The 24368-nt window shown below is 50.8% G+C and overlaps 4 protein-coding genes across 7 annotated transcripts in view; 3 read left to right on the top strand and 1 right to left on the bottom strand.

Annotated features, from left to right (window-relative positions):
• The window catches only part of shroom3 (shroom family member 3), a 48926-nt gene extending 42951 nt beyond the window's left edge, over positions 1 to 5975 (top strand). For all 3 annotated transcript variants that reach the window (XM_076029305.1, XM_076029304.1, XM_076029306.1), the window contains 8 exons: positions 180 to 295; positions 507 to 1053; positions 1120 to 1309; positions 1936 to 2078; positions 2623 to 2710; positions 2801 to 2966; positions 3267 to 3388; positions 3786 to 5975. In XM_076029305.1, coding sequence (XP_075885420.1) covers positions 180 to 295; positions 507 to 1053; positions 1120 to 1309; positions 1936 to 2078; positions 2623 to 2710; positions 2801 to 2966; positions 3267 to 3388; positions 3786 to 4169 — 1756 coding nt within the window. In that variant the 3' untranslated portion in view covers positions 4170 to 5975. The remainder of the gene's footprint in view (positions 1 to 179; positions 296 to 506; positions 1054 to 1119; positions 1310 to 1935; positions 2079 to 2622; positions 2711 to 2800; positions 2967 to 3266; positions 3389 to 3785) is intronic.
• The window catches only part of LOC142889895 (E3 ubiquitin-protein ligase RNF180-like), a 156508-nt gene extending 133792 nt beyond the window's left edge, over positions 1 to 22716 (bottom strand). The window contains exon 1 of the mRNA XM_076028569.1: positions 22710 to 22716. The gene's annotated coding sequence lies outside the window, so the exon portion shown is untranslated. The remainder of the gene's footprint in view (positions 1 to 22709) is intronic.
• sowahb (sosondowah ankyrin repeat domain family member B) lies at positions 6175 to 13644 on the top strand. 2 transcript variants are annotated; one of them, XM_076029319.1, is made up of 5 exons: positions 6175 to 8037; positions 8585 to 8761; positions 9114 to 9502; positions 9754 to 9941; positions 10957 to 13644. In XM_076029319.1, exons 1-5 carry the CDS (start codon positions 6297 to 6299, stop codon positions 11420 to 11422), a joined length of 2961 nt encoding a protein of 986 aa, XP_075885434.1. In that variant the 5' UTR covers positions 6175 to 6296; the 3' UTR covers positions 11423 to 13644. The 2 variants fall into 2 exon arrangements, with proteins under 2 accessions (XP_075885434.1, XP_075885433.1); XM_076029318.1 differs by having other exon boundaries at positions 6176 to 8037; positions 8582 to 8761.
• Positions 15394 to 24328, top strand: taf1c (TATA-box binding protein associated factor, RNA polymerase I subunit C). Its single transcript, XM_076029320.1, has 15 exons — positions 15394 to 15847; positions 16108 to 16219; positions 16488 to 16537; positions 16826 to 16915; positions 17099 to 17154; positions 17272 to 17516; positions 17698 to 17829; positions 17934 to 18051; positions 19125 to 19196; positions 19273 to 19408; positions 20538 to 20666; positions 20780 to 20957; positions 21285 to 21422; positions 21643 to 22691; positions 23229 to 24328. The coding sequence occupies exons 1-15, from the start codon at positions 15731 to 15733 to the stop codon at positions 23562 to 23564; spliced, it is 2958 nt and encodes a 985-aa protein (XP_075885435.1). The 5' UTR covers positions 15394 to 15730; the 3' UTR covers positions 23565 to 24328.
• The last annotated feature ends 40 nt before the right edge of the window (positions 24329 to 24368 follow it).

The following is a 24368-nucleotide window of genomic DNA, read 5'->3' as shown; positions in this document are numbered from 1 at the left end:
AACATATGAAACTTTTAATATGTTTACTGATTTTTACTGTATATAATGTTTACTGACATTGCATTTTTTATGTTATCTTGTCTGATCTTATCTTATGCTTTGCCTTTTCAATCACGCGGTGGCGCTAAAGTCAATACGACACCCGGCTTGCGTTCCATAACCATGAATCCACCTCTCAGACCCGCAGACACTCAGGCGTCGGCCAGCTTCACCTCCCACTCCCACGGAGGCCTGAGCAGCAGCAGCAGCAGCAGCAGCAGCAGCAGCAGCAACCAGCCTGCAGACGCCTCACAGGGTGAGTCAGCTGATTGGAGGAGGCGGACCAATCGTCACAGTCCATCCGTCCCCATCAGCAAATCCAGCGAATCCAAGACAACTTCAGATGTTGTGCAGATGTTCCTGCAACACAGAGAAATATTGTTTGGAGTTGGTTGAGTCTGATTGGACTGAAGACTCTCAGGCAATATCTTCTAATTGACCGTTATTATTATTTATTATAATCTCAGATGCAGGCTCCTCCCTCACCACCCCCGTCACTCGGAGGGAGCGGCCGGCGAGGAGGAGCAGCGAGCGGCCGCGGACGAGCGGCGCCTCCACCCTGGCGGCCTCCGTCGGCCTGCCGTGTCCGTTCTCACCACCGGGGGCAGCGGACCCCCCGGGAGGCGCCGAGTGGCACCTCAGCCAGAGACTGGACCAGGCCAACCTGGACGCCATCACCTTCCCGGGCCTCACAAACACCTGTGAGGACTCAGGAGGAGCTGCACTGGAGGAAGCCTGCCGAGAGGAGCGTCTGTCCTCGCTGAGGATCTCTGAGTCGAACCTCTCCGTCGGCCCCGTGGAGACGCTCCTGCTGGAGGACTGCGACGAGGTCTTCCTCCGAGACCCCCCTCCTCCGCCCTCCACTCCCCCTCCCCCTCCCCCTCACCCACCCCCACCGCCACTCACAGAGACGCCCGCCATGGCGGTGGAGGACCTCCCTCTCCCACCCCCTCCCCCTCCTCCTACCCTCACCCTCGCCGTGAACCCCGAGACCGGACGCCCCGCCATGGACAGGTTGGTGATGCATAACACTCACTCACCGTTTCCTTTATCTTAACCCAGGTTATTATTGCCTTTCAGGAGCTCCTCCCCCTCGACGACCTCCTCGTCTCCGTCCACCCTCCACCCTCCACCTGCGGTCGGCCTCCTCCACCAGAGGGCGCAGGGCAGCGCTGCAGCAGAGCAGAGCCTGGCTCTCGACTACCAGCCGCTGCCCAGGAGGGAAAAGACGCCTGAGGAGCTGCGGGTGGAGACGCTGGCCAGGCAGCTGGTGGGTGTAGCAGTCGGGGTGAACGCACCACACATCAGATTACACTACCATGCTATTCAATGCAATACGATATGATGCAATACGGCACGATACGATATGGTACAATACAATAATACACGACACAATACGATACAATATGACACGACTCGATACGATTTGATGTGACACGATACGACGTGATACCGTATGATACAGTACGACATGGCACAATACGACATGACACAAAATGATGCAATCCGATATACTTTATTGTTCTGCTCAGTGACCTTTGACTGGGACTCAGCACTGTACCATAAATCCCTTTCCAACCAATAAGAACAAACAGGCCATATCATTCATCTCGGACAGTTGCGTAACCAGTCTAGGTTCTCCTGTATCGCTGCAGATGTTCACCTGGTTGTGACCTGGTTCCCTCCTCTGAGGGAACACCTTTATGGCACAGTCCACTGGTTTTCCCTCACACTATATTTAGAAGTTTTCCTGGGTCCACCGTTACTGTAAACCAGTGTTTTGACTTCTCTCTTGTTGACCTGATCTCTGTGACCAGCACAGCCACTGAGCGGCTGCGTGCTGCTCTGGTTCCTACCTGGACTGACCGAGGCCGTCGACCTTTCTCGACCTTGCAGGTGCTGGAGGACGGCTCTCTGGCGCCCCTCTTTGACATGTACGGCGGCAAATCCACCTTGGAACTGATGGAGGAGATCTTCAGCAACAAGGCGGTGGGTCGCTCGCCGTGGCAGCGCAGGAGCAGTCGCAGATTGGATGACAGGTGATTCCAACAGCAGCCGTTCACAACCAAACAACCAAGTTTCTTGTTGCAATTTTTTTCTCTTGCAAACACAAAATCTAAAAAAAAAAAACAATCATGTGATTTTAACACACCTTAATCTTCTACCAGATTGGTGGTGATGGTGTGTAACTTTTACTGCTACGTCCAATTGTTGGATGCAGCATTGTTCAACACTCGGGCAGCTCCTGCAAGTCCTATCTGTTGAAACATACTGACCCCTAGTGGCAAGAGTTGGTATAACTGTGATTAAGGAGGCTGTTTATGAAAGTCTTGATTCCAACTTCTTCTAATTGAAGCACATTTACTGCTTGACCAAAGTCTTTTCTCTAATGGGTGTTGCTTTAACTAAACTGACTGTATTCAAACTTTAAAAGTACTTCAGTACTTACTTAGTACTTCAGTAAATCATTTCACAGTCAGAGTGAAATAGAGTGAGTAAATATTCTTAAATGATGTCATGAAACAAAGAACCATGGGTATTGGCTTGCAGTGCTGTAATCCTTTTTTTTTTTTCTCACACAAGGCTCCTGGACGGCGTCAACGACCTTGTGAAGGAGCACCAGAAGGAGACCAACCTGGACGAGGTTGAGAAGGACCTCAACACTAAGAAGGTGCCTGCGGTTTTTCTGACCTGACAGCCGTCGCTGAGCTTTTACAGCAACAAACCAAAAGCTTAGATGTTCTCTCGTCTCCTCTGCCAGCTGGAGCTGTGCGAGGCTCTGAGGTGCCACCTGGAGGCGCTGCAGCAGGAGAAGGAGGCACTGCGAGAGGAGCTGCGGCACCACCAGGCGCTGGGGGCCGGCGTGGAGGCGCTGGTGCAGGAGCGACTCAAGGCCAACGAGAGGGACAAGTACAGCATGTTCATCGGTGAGACCGAGAGGAGGCAGTAGGCCCCAACTGAGACCAAGACCTGATCAAGACTAGAGAGCATTGAGATGGAGACCAGACCAAGACTGTAGAAATACCTTAAGAAAAATAACAACGAAACACAAGTTCAAGTTTACTTCATAATGAACAAAACGGCAACATCTCCTTTCAGCAAGGCATCTTTCAGTCATTTTCTTTAACATTTTGCTGCTTTGCCAGACATTTTGAACCGTTTTTCAAAAAAAATAACTTTGCTTCATAAAATTAAAAAAACAAACTACTATGGTGTCGTGTCTGCAGGAGACCTGGAGAAGATCGTCAACCTGCTGCTGTCTCTGTGCAGCCGCTTGTCCAGGATGGACCGCTCGCTGCTGGCCCTGGAGGGAGAGGAGCTGACCAGAGAGGGCGCTGCTGAGGAGAGGGTGAGGACGGAGGAGGGTTTTTCACACTGGAAGTAGGGATTGAACATATATCCTAGACCAGGCCTAAAAATGGATGGATGGGTGGATGGATGGATGGATGGATGGGTGGATGGATGGATGGATGGTTGGGTGGATGGTTGGATGGGTGGATGGATGGATGGTTGGGTGGATGGTTGGATGGATGGTTGGATGGATGGATGGATGGATGGTTGGATGGATGGGTTGGTGGATGGATTGATGGATGGGTAGATGGTTGGATGGATGGATGGATGGTTGGTTGGATGGATGGGTGGATGGATGGATGGATGGATGGGTGGATGGTTGGATGGATGGATGAATGGATGGATGGGGGGACTTCTCTCTGGACTCACTGGCGCCCCCTCCTGCTCCTCTGCAGGACTCGCTCCTGCACAAGCGCTCCCTGCTGCTGGGCCAGACGGACGACGCCCGCGAGCTGAAGGAGAACCTGGAGCGGCGGCAGCGGGTGGTCCACGCCATCCTGACGGCCCACCTGGGCGAGCAGCAGCTGCAGGACTACCGCCGCTTCGTCAGCGCCAAGCCCTCGCTGCTGGTGCGCCAGCGCCACCTGGACAACCTGCTGCGGCAGGCGGAGGAGCAGCTGGCGCTCCTCTGCGAGAGCCTCCCGCCGGAGCTGGTCCAGGCCCGCGGCCTGTCCCTGGGTCCGGGGGTGGTCCTCCTGGCCATGAGCCCCGCCCCCAGCCCCGCCCTGGTGGTCGCCACCCCCCCATTGCACAGGCCCACCGCCGTCACGTCGCTGTGACAGAGAGAACCGCTGATTGGATAAGAAGAACTAGACACTGAGGAGGGGGGGGGGGGTGGCGTCTTTCTGTCACACTGACTTTGCAGACTTGATATGAAGAAGAAACATCTTTGATTGTGCCTCATTGCGTTGACACCTGACTGTACACTCACGTTCATCCAGAAACAACAACCATTCCCTGTGTTACTTTTCATTTTCAGCACTGCTGGCTGGCTGGATGGATGGATGGATGGATGGATGGATGGATGGATAGATGGCCGCTACATGGTCCTCACCCACTGGGATTAATTCTCATTTTCATGTTTTCGTTTTCAAACTCAGTCACGCTCGACTTCACTTTTCCTCCAAGGGTTTTTCCTGAAATATCAGGAGAGCTTTGCCCACTATGCACCAAACACTAGATAGCTCTTGGCACCGTCGGTGACAGCGACTGACGTGACTCTCAAACATTGCAACAGTGTGAATATGGGATCTCTTGCTTAAAAAAAAGGCTTTAAACCATCACATTAACCTGCACCGCTGCCCTGTTTCTGCCAACAGCAGGAAGAAGAACAAAAGCAAAGAGTCACAGCTACTCAATATTCTTCTCTGTTGACCTGCTGAGAAGATGCACGTGTGCAGTCAACTCCAAAAACCAACAGCAAGCCTGAATTTGAGAGGAATAAACATACATAAGACATGAAGCCACTGCATAGTTAGAGCAATATTTGGTCAGAATTTACGCTAAATCATAAATATTGTCTTAATAATCCAACAACCTAAGAAGGAAAAAGTCCAAAGAAAAAAACGCTGGATAAAATCAACATTTTTTTCCTGTTTAATTTTCTAATTTTATTTTTTTTTTACATTTTCAAGATTCAAAATGAGCCTCCTGTCAATCACCCTAGCGGCGAGGCTTCACTGGAGATCACCGGGTCCAGTGGGTTTCATGCAGACGTCCCAGATTAAACTGCCGACACATCAGTGACACATCGTCGTGAACCGGATCATTGGAAGATGGAGTCACTGTAAAATCAACATAGAAAACACCTCTGAAGGTCATCGGAAGTCATATATCATTCATATATATGCAAAAGCGATGCATATAAGATGAAATTTACATGAATTTGAAGAATATGCAACAATTAAAAAAAAAAGTTCCTTCTGTCCTAAAGTAGAATATCATCACGTCTCACCATCGCAGTCTGACGCTTCATGTAATTATTGCGACACTGGTATTCTTCTCACTGGACCTCCTCAACCAATGACGGTGTTTGTACATCTGAGGCCTGATCCTTTGCGATGGTTTCACAGCTCTTGCCAGCAGGTGTCGTTCTTTCCCCCTCACTGCGGCGGCGCAGTTTTGCTCCAGATTGCACAATGACTTATTTATTGTTGCATTGCAGCGTGATGTAATGAATCTGAAGCACAGGGAGGACTTGTGTTGTGTTTTTTTCTTGCTGCCACAGTGTGAGTCAACCCACTCTTAGCTGGTGTTTTTTTTTTTTTGTTTTGTTTAGTGCACCTTTGAAAAATATTCTCACCTGGTCATTCACTGAACACTGCAGCACAGTATGCGCCTGAAATCCTCAGCAATAACCCAGATTTTACTGTTCTTCATCATCATCATCATCATTATTATTATTATTATTATTATTATTATTATTATTGTTTGTTACTGCTGTTTGTAGAGGCACTACACAATATCTTGGACTTTTTTTTTTTTTTTTTTGGTTTATTGTTGAATGAAATTCAACATTTGTTTTATGAAAGAAGAACTAAACAACAGTTGGCTGTTGTTGGAAAATAAATGTTTTTTTTTGTAAATGATCTGTTGTCCTGTTGTGTCCAGCATCACATAAACACTGATCATAAACAGCACCTACTGGAAGTACTATAGGAAAACTATTAAAGTATATACATACATATATATATATATCTAGTACAGACATGCATATACATGTTTAATACATCCGGGTTACCTGCTGGAATTCGGCGGGCGAGGCGGGGCTTAAATACCTGAGGTGGGCGGGACTAGGCGGGCTGTCAGTCAGTCAGTCAGGGACTCGGCGACCTTTGAGCAGCAGGAGGGGAAGCAACAGAAAGTTGTCGAGATCGCAGCTCAGCAGTGAAGTGAAGCGGAACGGAATGGACACGGACTTCACCCAGGACACGGTGCTGCACTTCCTGCAGAGCCGCGGCGGCTCGGTGAAGAACGCCGAGCTGCTGCAGCACTTCAAACCTTTCCTGCGGGAACACCCGGACCGCGACCGGAACCGGGAGCTCTTCAAGAAGTTCATCAACTCGGTGGCCACCGTCCAGCAGGTCGACGACGTTTCTTGCGTCGTCCTCCGGAAGAAGTACCGAGGACACGTCCCCGGCACCGGGGAGCGGAGCCGAGCGACCCCCGCCGCGGAGAGGACCAGGCGCAGCCCGGCGGCGGGCGGGTCCGACAAGCCGCCGCCGCCGCCGCCGCATGGCGTCCGGCAGGGGGAGGTGTCGGGAGCTGTGGCCCGGAAGACCGTCCTACCAGCGGCGGGGATCGTCCTACACAACCACAACAACAACAACTTGGTCAACCTCAAACAGCAACATGTCCCCAGCGGTCCCGGGGTCACTCGGCTAGAGGCTCCGGCTCAGAGGTCAGAGGTCAAGACTCCAAAGTTGCCTGCACCTGCAACCGTCCCCAGACCCGGACCTCCTCCTGGGATTGCACCTGTGGCCAGGCAGAACGGAGGTCCAGGATACCTGGAGCAGCACCCTGTGGAGGTAAAGCCGACCCCCCAGCAGCAGCAGCAGCAGCAGCACGGGGGTCTCCACCACCGAGAGAGCCCACCTCAGCCCGAGACCACCAGGCGACCACCTCAGCCCGAGAACACCAGGCCACCACCTCAGCCCGAGACCACCAGGCGACCACCTCAGCCCGAGGCTACCAGGCCACCACCTCAGCCCGAGACCACCAGGCAACCACCTCAGCCCGAGAACACCAGGCGACCACCTCAGCCCGAGAACACCAGGCCACCACCTCAGCCCGAGACCACCAGGCAACCACCTCAGCCCGAGAACACCAGGCCACCACCTCAGCCCGAGAACACCAGGCCACCACCTCAGCCCAAGACCACCAGGCCACCACCTCAGCCCGAGAACACCAGGCGACCACCTCAGCCCGAGGCTACCAGGCCACCACCTCAGCCCGAGACTACCAGGCCACCACCTCAGCCCGAGGCCACCAGGCGACCACCTCAGCCCGAGACCACCAGGCCACCACCTCAGCCCGAGACCACCAGGCAACCACCTCAGCCCGAGACTACCAGGCCACCACCTCAGCCCGAGACCACCAGGCGACACTTCAGACACAGGCAGAGCTACAAAACTGCTGTCTCCTATGATGAAGACGACAACGATTATGAGGAAGAAGAGTCGAGTCAGATCAGGCGGGTGTCAGCTGGAGGGGGAGCAGCGTGGCCCCTGAACGCACCACTGGGCAGCACTGGAAGAGCGATATCAGCTTCCACGCCGTGCATCACAGACCCCCCTGCGTCACCCCTGGCTGCTGTATCCCCCTTAACCAGGAAGAAGGTCCCTCAGATTTACATCCAGGGGGCCACAGAGGAGGTCCCCAGAGGACCGGCGTCTGTCCCGGCAGGGCCCGCCAGCCCTAGCTTGCCCCTCGAGGCCGAGCGTTATCGTCCGCCTGCTCACACGGCGCCCCAGCAGAACTTCAGTCCGCACGGCGGGAGTCCAGAGGTCAGCAGCAGGGCCCGGCTCTCCTCCAGTCACAGCAGCCTGTTGACGCCGTCGCCCGGCCCCACCAGTAGGGGGTCTCTCAGCCCCACCAGCAGGGGGTCTCCATGGAACAGCAGCTACGAGGACCTGCAGGCCAGAACAGGTATTGTTGCGTGTTGCATGGTGAAGAGGGCGATGGATCCAAACTCAGCAGAGGTTGTAAAAGTATTCACATTTTGTACTGAAGTAAAAGTACTGATTCAACTCCTTTACTCAAGTAGAAATAAGAAAGCACAGGTTCTAATTCTGTTTTAAATATCATCCACTTTTAAATTGAACTACACAACAGTTCAAACAGCTCCAACAAGATATTTGTGTACAAATATAGGGAGTAAAAGTAAACATTTGTCAGAAAAAGAAATACGCAAGTATCAGTATCAAGTTCAGATACCTGAAAAATCGACTGAAGTACAGTAACAAAGTATTTGTACTGTGTTATCTCTCACCTCTGAAAGTCACAGACTTACATGCTGTTTATTCATGCGCAACATGTGAGCTGCACGTTGATGTGGTATCACTGAATTCCACATGCGTCACGAGCAGCCAATCAAAATAAAGCCACCGGCTACTTTTTACGATGACGACAAACCTGCTTCCTCTGTCTTGAATGGTTGCAGTTATCTTGAACACGTTTCTTCCTTTGCCAGCAGGTGGGGTGGAGGGCGGTGTGAAGATCCAGGAGGCCCCCCAGCGAACCCAGAGGCCCAGGATGGAGTCTGCACCGCATCACGCCGACAGCAGAGCCGCAGCACACTGGTATCACTCCTCCGACAACCTCTACCAGGAGCCAGCGGGCCGGGGGGGTCGGCCGTGGCACCACTCCACAGGTCAGCACCCAGCTTGACTGGACTTCACATCAGAGGTTCAGTGGTTGGCGCTGCGTCACAGCAAGAAGGTTGTGGGTTCCATTCCCGGGGGTCTCCTGGGACCTTTCTGTGTGGAGTTTGCATGGTCTCGCTGTGTCTGCTGGGTTCTCTCCAGGTTCTCCAGCTTCCTCCCATTTGCTGATCATTTTGCAAAAAATGAAAAAGTTGTGAGAGAATCGTCTGGACCAGAGGTCTTGCCAAAACATCTGGATGATTTTTAAAAGCTTTGCTACTCTCAATACCGTATTTCACTCTGGCTATGCCAACTTCTGATATTCCATCCTCATGCGTGTTGAACCCGTGTTCCTCTCAGGCAACCTCCCGGACGACCCTGAGGACGGCGGCTCCAGCGATGGACCAGCGTATTCTCCAGCCCAGCAGCAGCGGGGGGGTCGGCACCCCAGCAGGGTCAGCAGTCAGCTGAGGAACAGGATGTGCCGCAGCATGGGCGCCGACCTGGACCAGCTGCTCCAGGAGGAGGAGTCCCGGCGGGGCCACGAGGCGGCGCGGCTGGGCCGCCTGGCGCTGCTCTCGTCCTCCCTCAGCCTGGGACGCCACCTGTCCTCCTCCTCACTGTCCTCCTGCCAAAGCCTGGGGGAGCTGGCCGACGAGGGGCCACAGGGCAGGAGGAGCTTCCCTCCAGACTCCTTCACCTCCACCTCCACCTCCTCCCCGGCTCACCGAGACCACACCAGCAAGCAGGTGGGACAATTCTCCAGTGGAAGTGGTGGAAAAAAAATAGTTCTTAGTAATAACTAGTTTATATACTAGTAATAATACAAAAGATGTGAGTGGAAAGTACAGATATTTATGTCCTAGTGTAGGGGGTAAAAGGTCATCAGAAGAAGTAATACCCACGTGAAGTAACTCTACTCAAGCACAGTAACACAGTATTTGTACTTGGTTACTGGCCACCTCTGGCTCTCACTAACGTGAGTGTGTTTCTCCACCAGTCGCTGGTTCCCCTGGAGCCGAGGGAACACGACTGGCTGGTGAAGGGGGCTGCGGCGGCCTGGCCCGACATCTACTCGCTGTTCAGAGAAGATCCGTCCCTGCTCAACCGCCAGGACTTCATCTCAGGCTACACCGTCCTGCACTGGATCGCCAAGCATGGAGACCACCGGGTCCTCAACACGCTGTGGTACGTAGTGTTTGGGGTTCCAGACCAAGACCAGACCAAGACCAGACCATTGTTCTGGTCTTGGTCTGGTCTTGGTCTTGGTCTCGAACCCCAAATGTCTTGATCTGGTCTCCATCTCCATACTCTCTGGTTTTGATAATGTCTTGGCCTTGGTTGTTTGGTGCGATCTTGACTACAACACCAGTGGTACATTGCTGCTGCTGCTGCTGCAGTCTTGCAGTGATGGTGTCTCACACTAATGGAAAACAGGATGGGCCGGTTTTTTACTACGCTGCACCCAGAAACTGGGATACCTCCCACCTGACGAAACACTGAGCAGCAGTGAGTGTGTTGCAGCGTGATGGCAACCTGATTTGTGTTTGTTCAGTTCACAAAAATCCAAACAGTAAATTCCGTTGCGATTAGATCAATTATAATATTACAATAAAGGTCCAGTGTGTAGGATTTAGTGGCATCTAGTGGTAAGACGGGGTACTAAAGGTTGCTTTCGTGCCTGTGTAATTACACCTGTGTAATTACTGTTTATGCTCATGGCTGTGCTGTCATGTTAGTTATAGGCTTAACGATCTAATGATGAATTACAGTTGGCTGAGTCAGCGCTGCTGCAGGAAGTTCAGCCCCTCAATCAGCAGAATCCCACCTGGTGTAATAGATCTCACATCTGTTATAGATAAGAACTCAGCACGTCTTCCATACTGGAAACACTGCACCTACACACACACACATATATAACAACACAAAATAAGAAAACTACATTCTTGTAGTTCTTGTCGTTCTTGTACTCTTGGAAGTGCAGGAAGTGACGTCGTCTTCCTGAAATGTTCAGTTGTGTGCTGGACGGAACAGTTGCACATGCAGCATGAGACTGAGTGTTAATGACTGCACTGACATGCACTGCACTTGGAGACTCGAGGCTGATTCTCAGAGTAAATATCCAGTACATCACAAACGAATGAGGTGTCCAAAGACTTTTTTTCTGCCTGATCTTCTCTGATACTGGTCCTCGGTCCCTCAGGTACGGCGTGGAGAAGGCCGGCCTGAACTTGGACGTGAACGCCAGGTCGACGAGCGGCCACACCCCTCTGCACGTGGCCGCCATGCACGGCCATAAGAGCATGATGCGGCTGCTGGTGGGAAAGTTCCAGGCCGACGTGAGCCGGCGGGACAACGCGGGGAAGAAGCCCTGGCAGTACCTGAGGAGCAGCGGCACCTCGCAGGAAGTCTGGCAGCTGCTGGGAGCGTCGCCGCCGAGCCCCAGCAGGAGAGACGGAGGAGGAGGTGTGAGGGAAACCAAGGAGCATCAGCAGCAGCAGCAGCCGCAGAGGAGGAGGAGGAGGCACCACTTCTCCACGGCCTCCTCCGGACCGCGGCCCACCGTCATCCCGAGCTCCAGAGTGAAGAGGTCCACGTCGTTGGCCGCCTTCCTCAAACACAAGACCTTGCAGCGCTTCCAGGGACACCAGTCCGACTCGTCCCTATGAAGGAGCCTTCGCGTTGAGCTCCGAGAGCTGCTCTGCCTGGACCGGTCCTGGACCAGAACTGACTGGACGGAGTCTACGAGCATCTCACTCACTGGGAGTTCTTCTGCACTTCTTTCATTGTGGACTGTCGGGAAAGTACGAGACTGGGCAGCAGTCTGGTCACCTGCACTTTGCAGTCTCCCTCTGTGTGTATATATACACAGTATTGTACAGCGTCGTAAAAAAAATTCGGACACCCTTCTAATTTTACACACTCCCAATTATGGTCAGAGTGAACCTGACCATACAGAGTATAAAGACCAATGAGTACACAACGTATTCAGCAAGTCTGCGAGCCTCTGACTCGCTGCTGGTTCCTATGCAGTCATTATTGTCTCTTGCCAGTCTCCCTCTGTGTACCAGTGAGGTGTCAGAGGATTTGGGTGAATGCTACGTTGTCCACGAGCTGCTCTAAAGCTCCTCGCACGATGCCAGTGGTCAGATCCTCAGGTTCGTTCCTTCGTTCGAGTTGAGCCTGGGTCAAGGAGGCCTCGTCGGAATGAACAAACTCCCTCCCGGTGGTTTGTTATCGCCCTCGTGCCAGAGGTATCAGTGCGTTATCACCGCCTTTTACGACGTCACCAAGACCGTTTGTACTGCAGAGCGCAGCAAGCTTTAACACCGGGCCTTTTCAGATCACTCGTTGACTGATTCACTCATTTACTCGGCTCAATTGCAATTGCAGAGTCCCAATGCCTGAATTGATCATTGCAAAAATGATCTTCACGGACAAAAAGCTGCGTTCCACAGAGTTCTACCAGTGTTTCCAGTGTTATTGGCCTGGAAGGTGATTTGAACTGGATGGATGTGAAATGATTGGAAAGCTTCACTCTGCTCCAGCAGCCGGTCGGCCTCTGACTCTCTCCCACTCGGTGCCCCAGAAAACTCGCTCACCAACAATGTCTTCCACCGTGCGCTGCCTCAGAAAGCCCTGATCTTGGCACCGCCGCCAAAGAATTGCGACGTCATCAAGTCCCGGCGTTGGGAGGGATCCCTTGGCAAAGGACCGGCTAGCGGTGATTCACGTATAATTATTATCACGTTACGTAACGTCGTCCTTATCAACACAGCGTCAGTTCCTCGTGGACTCGAGCGTCACTTTGGCAGGAAGCTGAAACAAAGCATTTTTTTGTGGAAGGCTGTGAATAGAACAACGTTGATTAATCGTGATTAATCGTAGCCAAGCTTCTGCGCTGGAATCCATGGTGAAAAATGTGAAAACAGGTCAAATACAAATCCTTTGATCTTGCTCTGTAGTGGACGAGCCGTCACAAACACCAAACAAATTTTTTTTTTCACTTGTCACACAGTTTTGGCACTAAACACGGGTGAATTGTTTTAAATTCAGTCGGTTAAATTAGGGCGTGCTTGTTTTTGCACCGTCTTAGTCACACAGTTGAAGAGATCTGGGAATGCAGTGCACATCATCAAGAAAACACAACAAACACGGCACATTTGGCACGTTGTGAATGGTCCTCTCTCAGAATGCGAGTCATGCAAATGGTGAGTAGTGAACACACAGTGAGAGCCGCTGAGCCTCAGTAACATTATTTGCTGTATTCATAGAGGGAGTGCGTGTGTGTGTCTCCAGGTGGTAGTTTCATGTTGATCTTGGATGTTTAATCACAAGGTTACATAATGTTTTCTGTTAATGTATCACGTGTTGGGTTTTTGTTGTTTTTTTGTTTTGCTTTTGGGTTTTTTTTTTGTTTGTTTTTTTTTTCATCCTCATCTTCCATGGCTCTTCACTGGATGTTGGATATTGGACTCAATGTCTTTTGCTCACACTGTCAGACTGCATTTCATTGCTCCAGTGTGTATAATCTACTATCCGAAAACCTGAATAGATTTCTGCATATTTAACTCTCTGTTTTTTTTGACTTTTGCTTTCTGCTGAACAAAGTGGCTGGAGTCATGATCTAGAAAATGTGGATAATTTGGAACCCTGACATCATGTGGTTTTTTTTGTAAGCAACAAAACGAAAATGGTCCAAAAGCTAATGATTGCCCCCTAGTGGCCGGCTGCAGTCAAAGGTTATTCCTTTCCCCTCAGATTAGAAATGAGTTATACATATTTTTTTTTAATATTTTCCAAATTGTAATGTATTTTGAAGTGTTCAGTTTTGTATGCAGTTAATTTCCTTGCTCCATGTTAGTGCTATAAAGCTGAGGCTCCTCCAAGGACTCTGCCTCTGCTGCAAATGTGTTCCTTTTTTGAGACACAGCATCCTGTTTTTTCCAGCTGGTAAACGCAGAAAGGTCCCAACTTCTATTGTCGATGGAAATCCTCCCACCTCAGTGTCTCAACTCAGCTGCAGCTCGCTGCCAAGTCAAACATCCTTGATTTCCTCACCAGTGTTTGAACACATGGAACAATGACTCTGAAAACAATGACCTGGACAGGTTGTGGGCCTGAACGATGGAGGACTGACACAAACGACTCCCAGATGATCGGCGGTGTTGCTTTTCACTGCTAAAATGTGCTTTGTCCTCTCACATCGGAGGTGTATAATTATCTTTACGCGACTGCTTTGTGTACCAGTGAACTGATTCGGGGGAGTCGTTCCCCATGCATGCAAATGACCACTAGGCAAACATGTAAAATAAAAACACATTCTGAACTTTTGTTCACTTTAAAACTCTCTTTTTTCTTTGTGTGTATTTTGCTTTCCTTACAACCTCTTGAGTCCCCTGAATGATTCCTTTTGATATCCATCATATTGAATATTGTGATGCATTTCTATAATCGCCACGAGCTTTACTTGACTATCTCCATAACTGACATGCTCTGAGTCCAGTTAGTGGTTGTTGATGTGCTGAAGTAAAGCCTCAAAGTCATTCCAGCAGTAGAACAACACCTCTGCTTACTCGACCTTGTCTTGAAGAGCTGTTCACTCGACACGATACTGCAGCAACACAGTGCAGTGGCCACGCTGTTTGCTCAGTCTGTAACAGGCCCGGCGTACAGTGAAACTGCCGTCTGGGTTGTGCAAACACGCGTAGCACCGCCTTTCTAGCGACGCCCTTATTAGGTCATTTACCTGTTGTGGGCTGAGTAGGTCCCACTCGGCACTGAGTGCTTGCTGAAGGAGCCTTGAAACTGGCAACCGCACACACACACACACACACACACACACAGGAGGGAGGACGTGTTTGGTCATGAACAGGCAGAATCGTGATTGTGTGTTGCAGACTCGCAAAAGGTGTCTTGGTTACTTTAGGAGGGAACAAACAGCAATGAAGCAGTTTCAGGTTGTTGAAATACTCTCACACTATGTGTTTCTTCCCTTGGCATCAGTTTTTACGGTTGATGAACTGGTGACATGGACGTTGACACAGCGTGCCTGCTTGCCCTGGTGTCTGATGATGTAATGTTTCAGTTCTATTGCCTGTGCGGTGCTGATGCAGTGGCCCAGGCCGCTAATTGCCACTTCATCCAGAACTATGTCTGTGAAAGTTCCTCAGTCACCCAGGTCGTCTTCATGTAAGGAGGGTCCAGTTGGGGCAACTGGAAGTCGTTCTTGCCATCTTGAAGAAGTTTCTTCTCTCCTCTGCTCTTTCAGCCTCCTTGAAGGATTTGTTTTGACGTCCATCAACTTGAATGTGATTTATTTCTGTCATCGGCACAAGCTGCACTTTACTATCTCCATAACTGACAGGCGCTGAACCCAGTTGGTGCTTGTTCAGAGTAGTTCCAGCAGCAGAAGAGCTCAGTCCTCTGCGTGCAGTCCTCTCCACCTCGATCCTCTCTGACAGTCTTGATGACGTCTTGTGGTCTCGCTTGCTTGGTGCGTCAAACGCCTTCAAGATCGCACAAACAAGCCCACGTGCCGCCCCGACTTAACCCTTTGCACATTCATCCAGAAACGCCGCCCCCTGCCGGAATGTCGATAGAATGCACTTCCGCACTGACCTCGTTCCATTCCCCCCCCCCCAGTAGTTTCACGTGTTGACTGGCTGTCGTCAGCATCTCCGCCTGCCTCCACCACGTGTTGGGGATGTGCACAAGATTTCGGACCTTTTTGTTTGCTGCCAGCACTTTTTCTTTGTACGACCGCGCGTCTTTGGACTCGGCCTGACTTGGATCACTGTGATTCGGAGGACACCATGACGAGGAGAGCGGTTTATTCGCGCCGTGCTAAGGATGCTAACAGCAACTTAGCCGCCACCTGGAACAACATGTCCCGACATGTTCTCCCAGCACAGACCCGCTGAGTGACAGACCGACGGGACAAACTGCTCATTGGATTCTAAAACATTGATTTAAAGATGGATTATCAGTTTCCTCGGCAGCTTTTCCCAACCTTCTACAACAACGGACCGCCGACCGCGGTGCTGAAGGAGTGCTGCGGGAAGTGGGGCAGCTACGACCGGGTGCTCCCTCTGGTAGCTCCACTGCTCACTCCTCCGCTGTCACTACGAGACGTGTTAGGTTTAGTTGAAGAAGGAACACGTTTATTCAAGACCTATGAAAAGAAAAGAAAAATTAGCCATATGTCTTTCCTCCAACTTAACCTTTTGCCGAGTTATCGAATCGAATCGAATAACATTCACATTCCATGTGAATGGGCTAAAAATAAATAAATAAATAAATCGGATTTTGGCTGTCAGTCTGAACGCGGCTGAAACCTTTGTTTTGGTTTCAGGGCGCTTCCGGTCCTCTCTCCAGCTGGACCTTCACCTCCAGGCACCGGGTCAAAGGGGAGACTTGGCGTCACATCGAGCCGGTTCCGGTTCCTCTCCTGTCCCCTAAGTACTGTGAGTGAGTCTCAGTTTATGTTCTATAATTGTGTATATCTGCCACTGTCAAGTGTCTTTACTGTTACTGCGGTGCAATTGGTTGCTCAGTTTAATGGAATTGAAGTGATATTGAGATGCAGAAGTAATTGTGAGCATTTACAATGTGCGTTGTTTTTTTTTTGTTTTTTTATTGTGAAAATAATAATTTCCTGTGCGCGACATTGATTAGAAATAAACACTCGGTGACTTCACCAATGATTTCAATGTTGTCAATGTCGCTTCCCAGTTGTTGAATGGTCGCCCGAACCTCCAGATCCCATGGACTTTACAAAACATGTGAGTGCCACATACCTACACACACCTCAGGGCTCAGGAAACGCAAGTGTGTGTGTGTGTGTGTGTGTGTGTGTGTGTGTGTGTGTGTGTGTGTGTGTGTGTGTGTCCGCACATGTGTGCAAATGCCAAGTATCAGACCTCAGAGATGCAAGTTGTATTAAGATGCATATTATTAGAAAATCTTCTCCGGAGCAAAAATGTATTTACATGTTGTTGTTGTTGTTGTTGTGCAGATTATTTCTTTTTGCCTTAGCTGTTTGTGCTCCTAAAAACAGACTTTGTGTTTAGATGGAAAACTTTTTCGAGGACCACTGCCAAGATGCTTTTGGCTGCATGGTGGAGGCTTTGGGTGACGATTTCAGTGCTGCGGCTGCAACGGTGAGTTTTGGCGAGACCTCTTTCTCCCTTAAGCTTTGTTTTGCATGCATTTGGTGGTGCTAGCATTAGTAGAGTAGATGAGTGTTGCTCTGTATTATGATTGGGTCTGCATGTCATTCATGAAAGTCAGTTCAATTTGCCTTTATTTATTTATTTATTTATTTATTTATTCATTCATTCAAGTCCTCTTCCAAGAGACAGAAGAAGAAAAAGGTCCCGGATGAGCCGCAGTTTAAAAAGTGAGTGGTGCCGACTCATTGGAAAGTGAGTGTCTGCAGAAATGAACGAGTCATTTTTTTGACGCTTGTGATCGCTGGACCGCTCTTTCATTCCAACACCTTCTCTTGTCCTCTCAGGCGTCCGGCTAAGTGTTCTGCTGAAGCGCTGCGTGCACACGGCGCTCACCTGTCGGACGCGGTGCACAGCATCCCTCCCAAGCTGCTGGCCTCCCTCCTGCACGAGGAGCTGGAGGAGCAGAGAGAGCGCGCGCTGTTCTTCCAAGGAGCCACAGGCGGCGCTCTGGCCTTCGTGCCCTTCGGCGACTCTGGTTGTCGGAGCGGCTGCCTCCTCTACCCAGGGAGCAAAGGCCTGGACTGTCTCAGTATCCTTCGCGTCTCATCAGATGCTTTTCCCGCCTTGGCCGTCCGGTGAGAAAGCCAAACGGTTGGAGACGATTGAAGCCAACTGAAAATCCTCCAAGCACTCCCTCCCGGCGGCTTTACCCGACGTGTCGTTGCGTCAAAATTATTATTGCAGCTGATTCTTAACTCTCAGCCTCTCAGACTTTCACAGAGTGGAGCTGCAACACCAACAGGGTCTTTCCTCGCGCGTGGACGCCAGCAGCTGCGACGCCCTCGGCGTGCAGCTGAAAGCCCCCATCAGGCAGATCAGCACCGCGTCGCACTTCAACGAATGTAAGCGCGAGACGGAGCCGCGCGGCCGCTCCGGTCAGCGCGACGTCGCCGTCGTTCTTCCGAGTCAGTGCCGCTGACGCTCTGGGTTGGTTTGTGCGTCGCAGGTTGTGTTGCGGTGCGGTCGGACCACCGCTGCGGCGTGTGGCGGTTCGGCGAAGAGGTGGAGCCTCGTCTGCTGCAGGTGGTGGACACCAGGGAGCGAGCCACCTGTGTCAGCTGCAGGTGAGTGACGGAGCTTTATCGTCGTCGTCGTGAAATCCTTCAAGTAGAGCTGTGCGATTCATCGATTTTAAATCCAAATCAGATTTTTTTTTTTTTTTTTTTTTTTTTTTGTCGTAACGATGTAGAGGAAAATCGATTTTCCTCTTTCGTGCTTCCGGGTTGGCGCCTCTTGGCCACCGTAGTACTCCTCCCCCCTCAGAGCTGTTAACTGGCTACCTATGTTTACTGGCATCTGCACTAGCTAGCCACAGCAGCTGTTAAAACCAGGAAGTGGTTCTGTTTGCTGCCCCCACCACTACCTGCAAAATTATTTTTCCCAAGTCGCATACAACACGCACTTGTCCCGTTTTTGTAGCATATTTAACGAGATTTCCAAAAAAAAAAAAAAAAAAAAAAACGAAATCGAAAATCGAGTTTTCACAGAAAACAAATTGGACTTTTATTTTTGACCAGAATCGCCCAGCCCTACCTTCAAGGGTTCGAGGTAGCTTTGCTGTCAGTCCTACTGTATACAGTGGTTGAGATTTCATTACCCAGCAGCCCTGCAGGATGGCATCAGGTAGAAGAGAGTACAAAAAAGTACAAAACTAAGTCAGAGTTGTGCAAAGGCTGTAACAGTGAGTGCAAAACTGCAAGAGTGCAGCACTGACACAAGTTATAAAATGCAAAAAAAAAAAAAAAATACAACTACAGCAACTTAATGCATTTTTTTTAAATTACATGCTTATTTGGTCATTAACCGTCAGCCTGTGACGCAACTTCATATTTAAGTTGTAAGAAATCAGTTGAAGGTATTTAACTGCGATAAACATTGCATATAATCTTTAAATTGTAAAGTAATATACCCATGATATTGCATGTTGAAAAATATAACATCAATGTGACAGCTAAATGTTTTACGTGTCATTATTTGTGCTAGATTTGTTTAAAATGAATGCACCAGTACCACAGTGTAACACAGGAGTGAAGATTGAAGCCACTCAGGTTCATCAGAAGTCCGAAGTAGCTGCTGGAACGTAACCAGGATAACTGTGACTAATGCAAACAGTGATGTGTTGTTGCGGTGTCGTCAGCCCTCATGTGTTAGGTGAAGTCCTGGTGGTGAGTGAGAGCGGTGCGGCCAAGCTGTGGTCCGTCGGCAAAGGGTGAGGACGCGCAGTGACTTCCTCCTCCGTTTGAGAGGTCGCGGCAGCGGCTTCATCCCAGTGTCGCCCCCTGCAGGATCCAGAGCGTTCGGGAGGAAGAGCACAACCTGCACTTCGACGCCCAGTCTCCGTGGCGCTGGTGCCACTTCTCCGCCCACCCCAGGGTGGTGGTGTACGCGGACAGGACGGGGGTGGAGCTCACGGACGTGAGGGTGAGTCGGCTCGGCCGCTGCTCTGTGTGCCTGATGCGTGTCGAGAACGCTTGAGGTGCTGATTCATGTGACTCGACGGGACGTCAATGTCCTTTAGAGTGTTGTGGGAAAAAAAGTCTCTGGTGTCCTGAAGTCCTAATAAGCAGGAGGTCTCGCTCGTCACAGAGTCAGGCAAAATATCAAATACACACATCAGGAGGAGAAAACTTTGGAAGAATATTTCAATGCCAGATTCATTCAGACATTCAGAGATTAATACAAGTTACCTTTGGCCTCTACAGTTAGAGGAGATGCTCAAAGTGGTGGCCACTGGCTTCCACACAGTAGTTGCGCTTAGGGCTGAACCATCATGGAAAATAATCTAATTGCGAGTAACTTTCTCTCATGTATTTTTCCACAAACAAACAAAAAATGATATGTATTATAATAAACATATCAGATTTATTATACACAAATTGTTCTTTTTTTTTATAGGCTAGGCTAATGTTAAGATAAAAGCAAAACAAAGCATGAATTAATATGAAAGAGCCTTTATTTATCTACCAGTGTTTTTGTTTTGTTTTTTGCAAGACATTTTAATCGGGCTTCGAAGGATTTTGTTTAAGTCCACACAAAGCACAAAACAGCGACAGCTTCATTCAACCGATGCTAACATGCTGGCAGCGTTAAAACCGCTATAAGGTGCGAAGTTACGAGGCAGCGGTTCACTGCCAGTGAACACAACTCCCACTGTTGTGGTCTTTGGCGCTTCGGTAGTTCGTTCGGCATTTTTTTATTATTATTTTTTTAAATCTCTCCCGACACTGTTTTGCTAAACTACGGCCACCAGTTGGTGGCAACCAGGAAGACCTTCTTTTCCTTGCGTGTCGCTCCGTCAGTCACAGCATCGACTCCTCCCACTGCCTGCTTTGCTTTGCTTCGTGCCGCTCGCGTCAATCAAATCGCAGTCTTTGCGGTTAGAAAATCTTGTGTTGTCCTATCGCGATAGAATCAGCCCTACTTGCGCTTCCATCACCCCTAGAATGGCGCAAAAACCTAATTTATTCACTATTTTTAAGTCATCAAAGACAAAATTCTATAAGAACCATTCTGGACAGCAAACAAATGGACTCAAATGTGTTCCGTGCAGGTGAAGCCGGCCCGCTGCAGCACTCTGTTCCGTGTGGGCAACACCTGCGAGTGCTGCCGTGGTGAGAGAGTCATTCTGTCCCAGTATCTTGGGGACGTGCACAGCTTCCACCACCTCGTCACGACACAGGTACAACAACAACAACGCAGTTCCAGCAAAGGTGTAGAATCCCAGAATCCCAGAAGTGAACCCAGTGAGCACCTGCCTGTCTCGGTGAACCTCCTCCCCCATCCGTCCCTCAGTTCTCAGCCTACATCATGGACGAGCGCTTCCCCACCTTGCCGATGCTCAAGTGGGATCACATGATGTCGTCTCCGCCCATGTTCTCTCACGTGGTCTCCGCCTCCTCCGGCTCCGGAAGCACCAAGCTTCTCCTGGGCTCCCACAGCTCTCAGGAGGTCACAATGCTGCAGTACTCGGGTCAGTCCACAGGTGGCTTCAAGGGCCAAGGTTTCAAACTTGCACAAAGTCTCCGCCCAACGTTGATATTTATTTAGGAAATCTTCCTCCAGGTAGAACAAGTGAAGCTTTTTATGCGGAGCCAAACCAGTTTTGCTTCAACACTGAATATGGAAACACTGTGTAATAATAAATAACTTCACACTGCACACACTGGCCAAATATAATGACAGTGTCCACTGTGCAGAGTTTGACACTTGTTCCCTAAATAGTGGCCCTTTGCAGCAGCTCAGGCCTTTGGGTTGTGTTGCTTTCTGTATTAACTGCAGTGTGTTGTGTGGTTGACAGGTGGCGCTGCAGAGGCCTGTCACAGCCTGGGTCCTCCTCTGGCTCTGCACAGACCCAGACACAGCCTCAAACACCTCCCTGTGCAACTCCCTCACCGCTTCCAAATGGCAAAGGACAGGTTGTCTTCACCCGCTGCAGGTACCAACTCCAGGGGGCGCTGTCTTGGTTCCTGAGATCTGAATAGAATAGAATGGCTACTGGACTTGTCAGGGAGTTACAATGGCTCAGGTCAAGCCACCGTAGCTCACTGGCAAGTCTCCTTAGCGGGAGGGGAGTGCTCTGCAATCTGAAATGTGACCACTTGATGTCACTGTTTCTTCTCAAAAAAGATGCATTTTGCTCTTGACTTCACTCTCAGGCCTGACCTGCATCCAGCAGGATGGCGAAGGCGACCAGAAGTGCATCTGCGTCCTGCAGCTGACCGAGGCGGGGGACATTTTCTACCAGGTCCTGGAGCTCCAGCCGCAGGAGGGCCCGGTTTTGCCAGAGGTGGAGAGAAGGAACCCGTCGGGCCAAACCGAGCCACTGGTCTCGGACACGTCCAGCGACGAGGACATCGTGGGTCCGACCCAGGAGCCCAGCGCCCGCAGGCTGGTGCCCGAAACCCCCGAGATGGAGCGACGGGCGCCGAGTGACCCGGAGTCTGACCCAGAACCGAACCCGGAACCGGAGTCGGACTCGGAGTCGGAACCGGGTTCGGGTCCGATGAAACGTCGGGCCCCCGAGACAAAAGCAGAAGGAAAGATGAGTAGCGAGGTGCTCACCAGGTGGCGCCGCTGGTTGCATAAACTGTGGCGAAAGAGCCGCCGACAAAGCGCCGCCAAAGCGCAGACGCTGAGGCACATCTGGGTCGGCACCGGCCCCAAGGTGGCTCACAGCCAGGAGAACGAAGACCTGGTGCAGAGCTTCGGCCAGGAGCTGAGAGAGATTATGGCCCGGCGCTCCCTGCTGGTCGCCACAGAGCGGCACCAGGACCAGGACCAGGACCAGGACCACAATCAGGCGCTGTTAGACGCGCTGGACACCGACGCCTGGTCCGACCCGCTGAGCCAGCGCCTGACGGCCACCTGGCAAGGCGGCGAGGCGGCCTGGCAGGCCTGGTGGCGGGACGAGCTGGGTCTGGACCGGCAGGAGAAGGCCGAGGCACTGCTGCAGCGCCGGCGCCGGCAGAAGGCGGCCAGGAGGGCCAGCGGGCGGCGCCACCAGCTGCCCTCCAGCTTCGCCTCCTCCGCCACCGAGCTCTCTGATTGGTCCAGCCAGGGGGCGTGGTCCGAGTATGAGGGCAGCGCCCCCACTTCACCCCAGGGTCGTAAAGACCCCGTCGCCCCTCTGCCGCCGACCCCGTCCAGCCAGCGCACCGTGGGCCGCCTGGTCAAGGACTACCTCAGCTCGCTGTGCACGCCACAGGTAGGATGGCCAAGGCACCAGGGAACCGTGAGGTCATTGTTTCATCCAAGCCAGTGCTTTTTAACCCATTTTTTTACATTGAAAAGTTTTCCATCATCTCGTGGCACACTAGCGGTACACTAGCGGTGCACGAGTGGCTCGGCACAGTTGTTGAAAACACTGGTCTAGGGATGTACCAGTATCGGTAGCTATACTTGGGTTGAGTACTGTACTTCATGCCAATACCAGTATTGGGTATCAGTACCGATACTAGTATCAGGTATCGGTACCAGTATTGGCACCGGGGTTGAGCACTTGACTCATACTCGTAAAATTCCATGCCAATACCAGTATCGGGCATTGGTACAGATAATGGTGTTGATGAGTCAACTTGTGAAATATATGCCGATACCACGACGCCGATACCACGACGCCGATACCAGTTGTATGTGCATGTATTTGACAAGTTTGCTAGATTTGTGTTTCTGCTCGCTCTGAAAAAAAGTGTGATGTGTGCAACCCTAATTGTAATCTATTGTTGAATATTTCTCCCTTCAGGACGACGTCTCTCAGCAGGACGCCAGCTGCAGCCTCCTGGACCAGGAGGAAGGTGGCGCTCCGCTCTCACGAGACGTCTTCAGCTCCCAGTCCTTCTCCCAGAGCGGCCCCCGGGTGGACCTGTCCCAAGACACCCAGGTCTTCTCCCGGTTCCCCCATTCCCAGACCCAGACCCAGACCCCGACAAAGTCCCAGTCCCAGTCCCAGACCCAGTCGCAGTCCCAGTCCCAGTCCCAGTCCCAGTCCCAGACCCAGTCCCAGTCCCAGTCCCAGAGCCGCACCAGGCTGTCGCAGGCCTCGCAGCCCACCAGGAAAAAGTCTCGCATGGGATTTTGATGAGCCGATCCCTTTGGTTTTTTTGATTTTCCTCACACAAAGGAGAAGGAGAATATTCAGCGCCCTCAAGAGAACGACATGTTGGAAATGGATCTAATGGATCTCATGGATCTCATGGAGCTACGGTCACGACCACTGGGATTGTATTTGACACGGTGAACTTGGACGTGGACATGATGGAGGACTTGCAAGCTGAAGACGTCCAGAAGATGAGCAGGTGTTTGGTAGGACCCAGCAGATTTCTCTCTCCTCTTAAATTATGGCAGCGTTGAACATTTTAGCTCCAGTTATTCATTGTGTTGCACGTCACAAGCTACACAAATCAGGGGTCAATAAATTGATATGTATTTTTGTACTCATGAGACGATGATGCTAAAGTCAATTAGCTTCTTGACAAAAAGTCACAAAGTGGACAAATGCATATATTTTTCTAGGAGGTTCTGTGTGTTGTTTTCCTGACAGTTTGAACAGCACCGGTTCCACCGAATTGCTCATCAGCCAATGAAACGGCATCTCGGCCAAGACGAGACGAGTCGAGCAATAATGTTTTCAAATGTTTTCCACCGCAGGTGTGAAGGTGTGTGTGTGCGTGTCTGTGCCTGTGCAGCTGAAGGGCTCAGAGTCATTTCAACCAGGAACTGTTATTGTTGTTTAGATTTTATCATCATTTGTGTCTGTGGCTTTGCTTTTCTGTGTTGCTGCAAAGAAACTTGAAAATGAAAAATATTTTCTCAATAAAACTGTGAATGGGCAGAAAAGCAAAAACAATTTAACGTTCAATCAGTTTTTCTGAGAAAGTGTGAA

The sequence above is a fragment of the Nelusetta ayraudi genome, unplaced genomic scaffold (assembly GCF_046127955.1).
Source record: "Nelusetta ayraudi isolate G7.1 ecotype Tasmania unplaced genomic scaffold, CSIRO-AGI_Nayr_v1 ptg000026l, whole genome shotgun sequence".
Lineage (NCBI taxonomy): Eukaryota > Metazoa > Chordata > Actinopteri > Tetraodontiformes > Monacanthidae > Nelusetta > Nelusetta ayraudi.
Note: the sequence above shows the minus strand (reverse complement) of the source record. Positions and strands in the feature narration are given on the sequence as shown.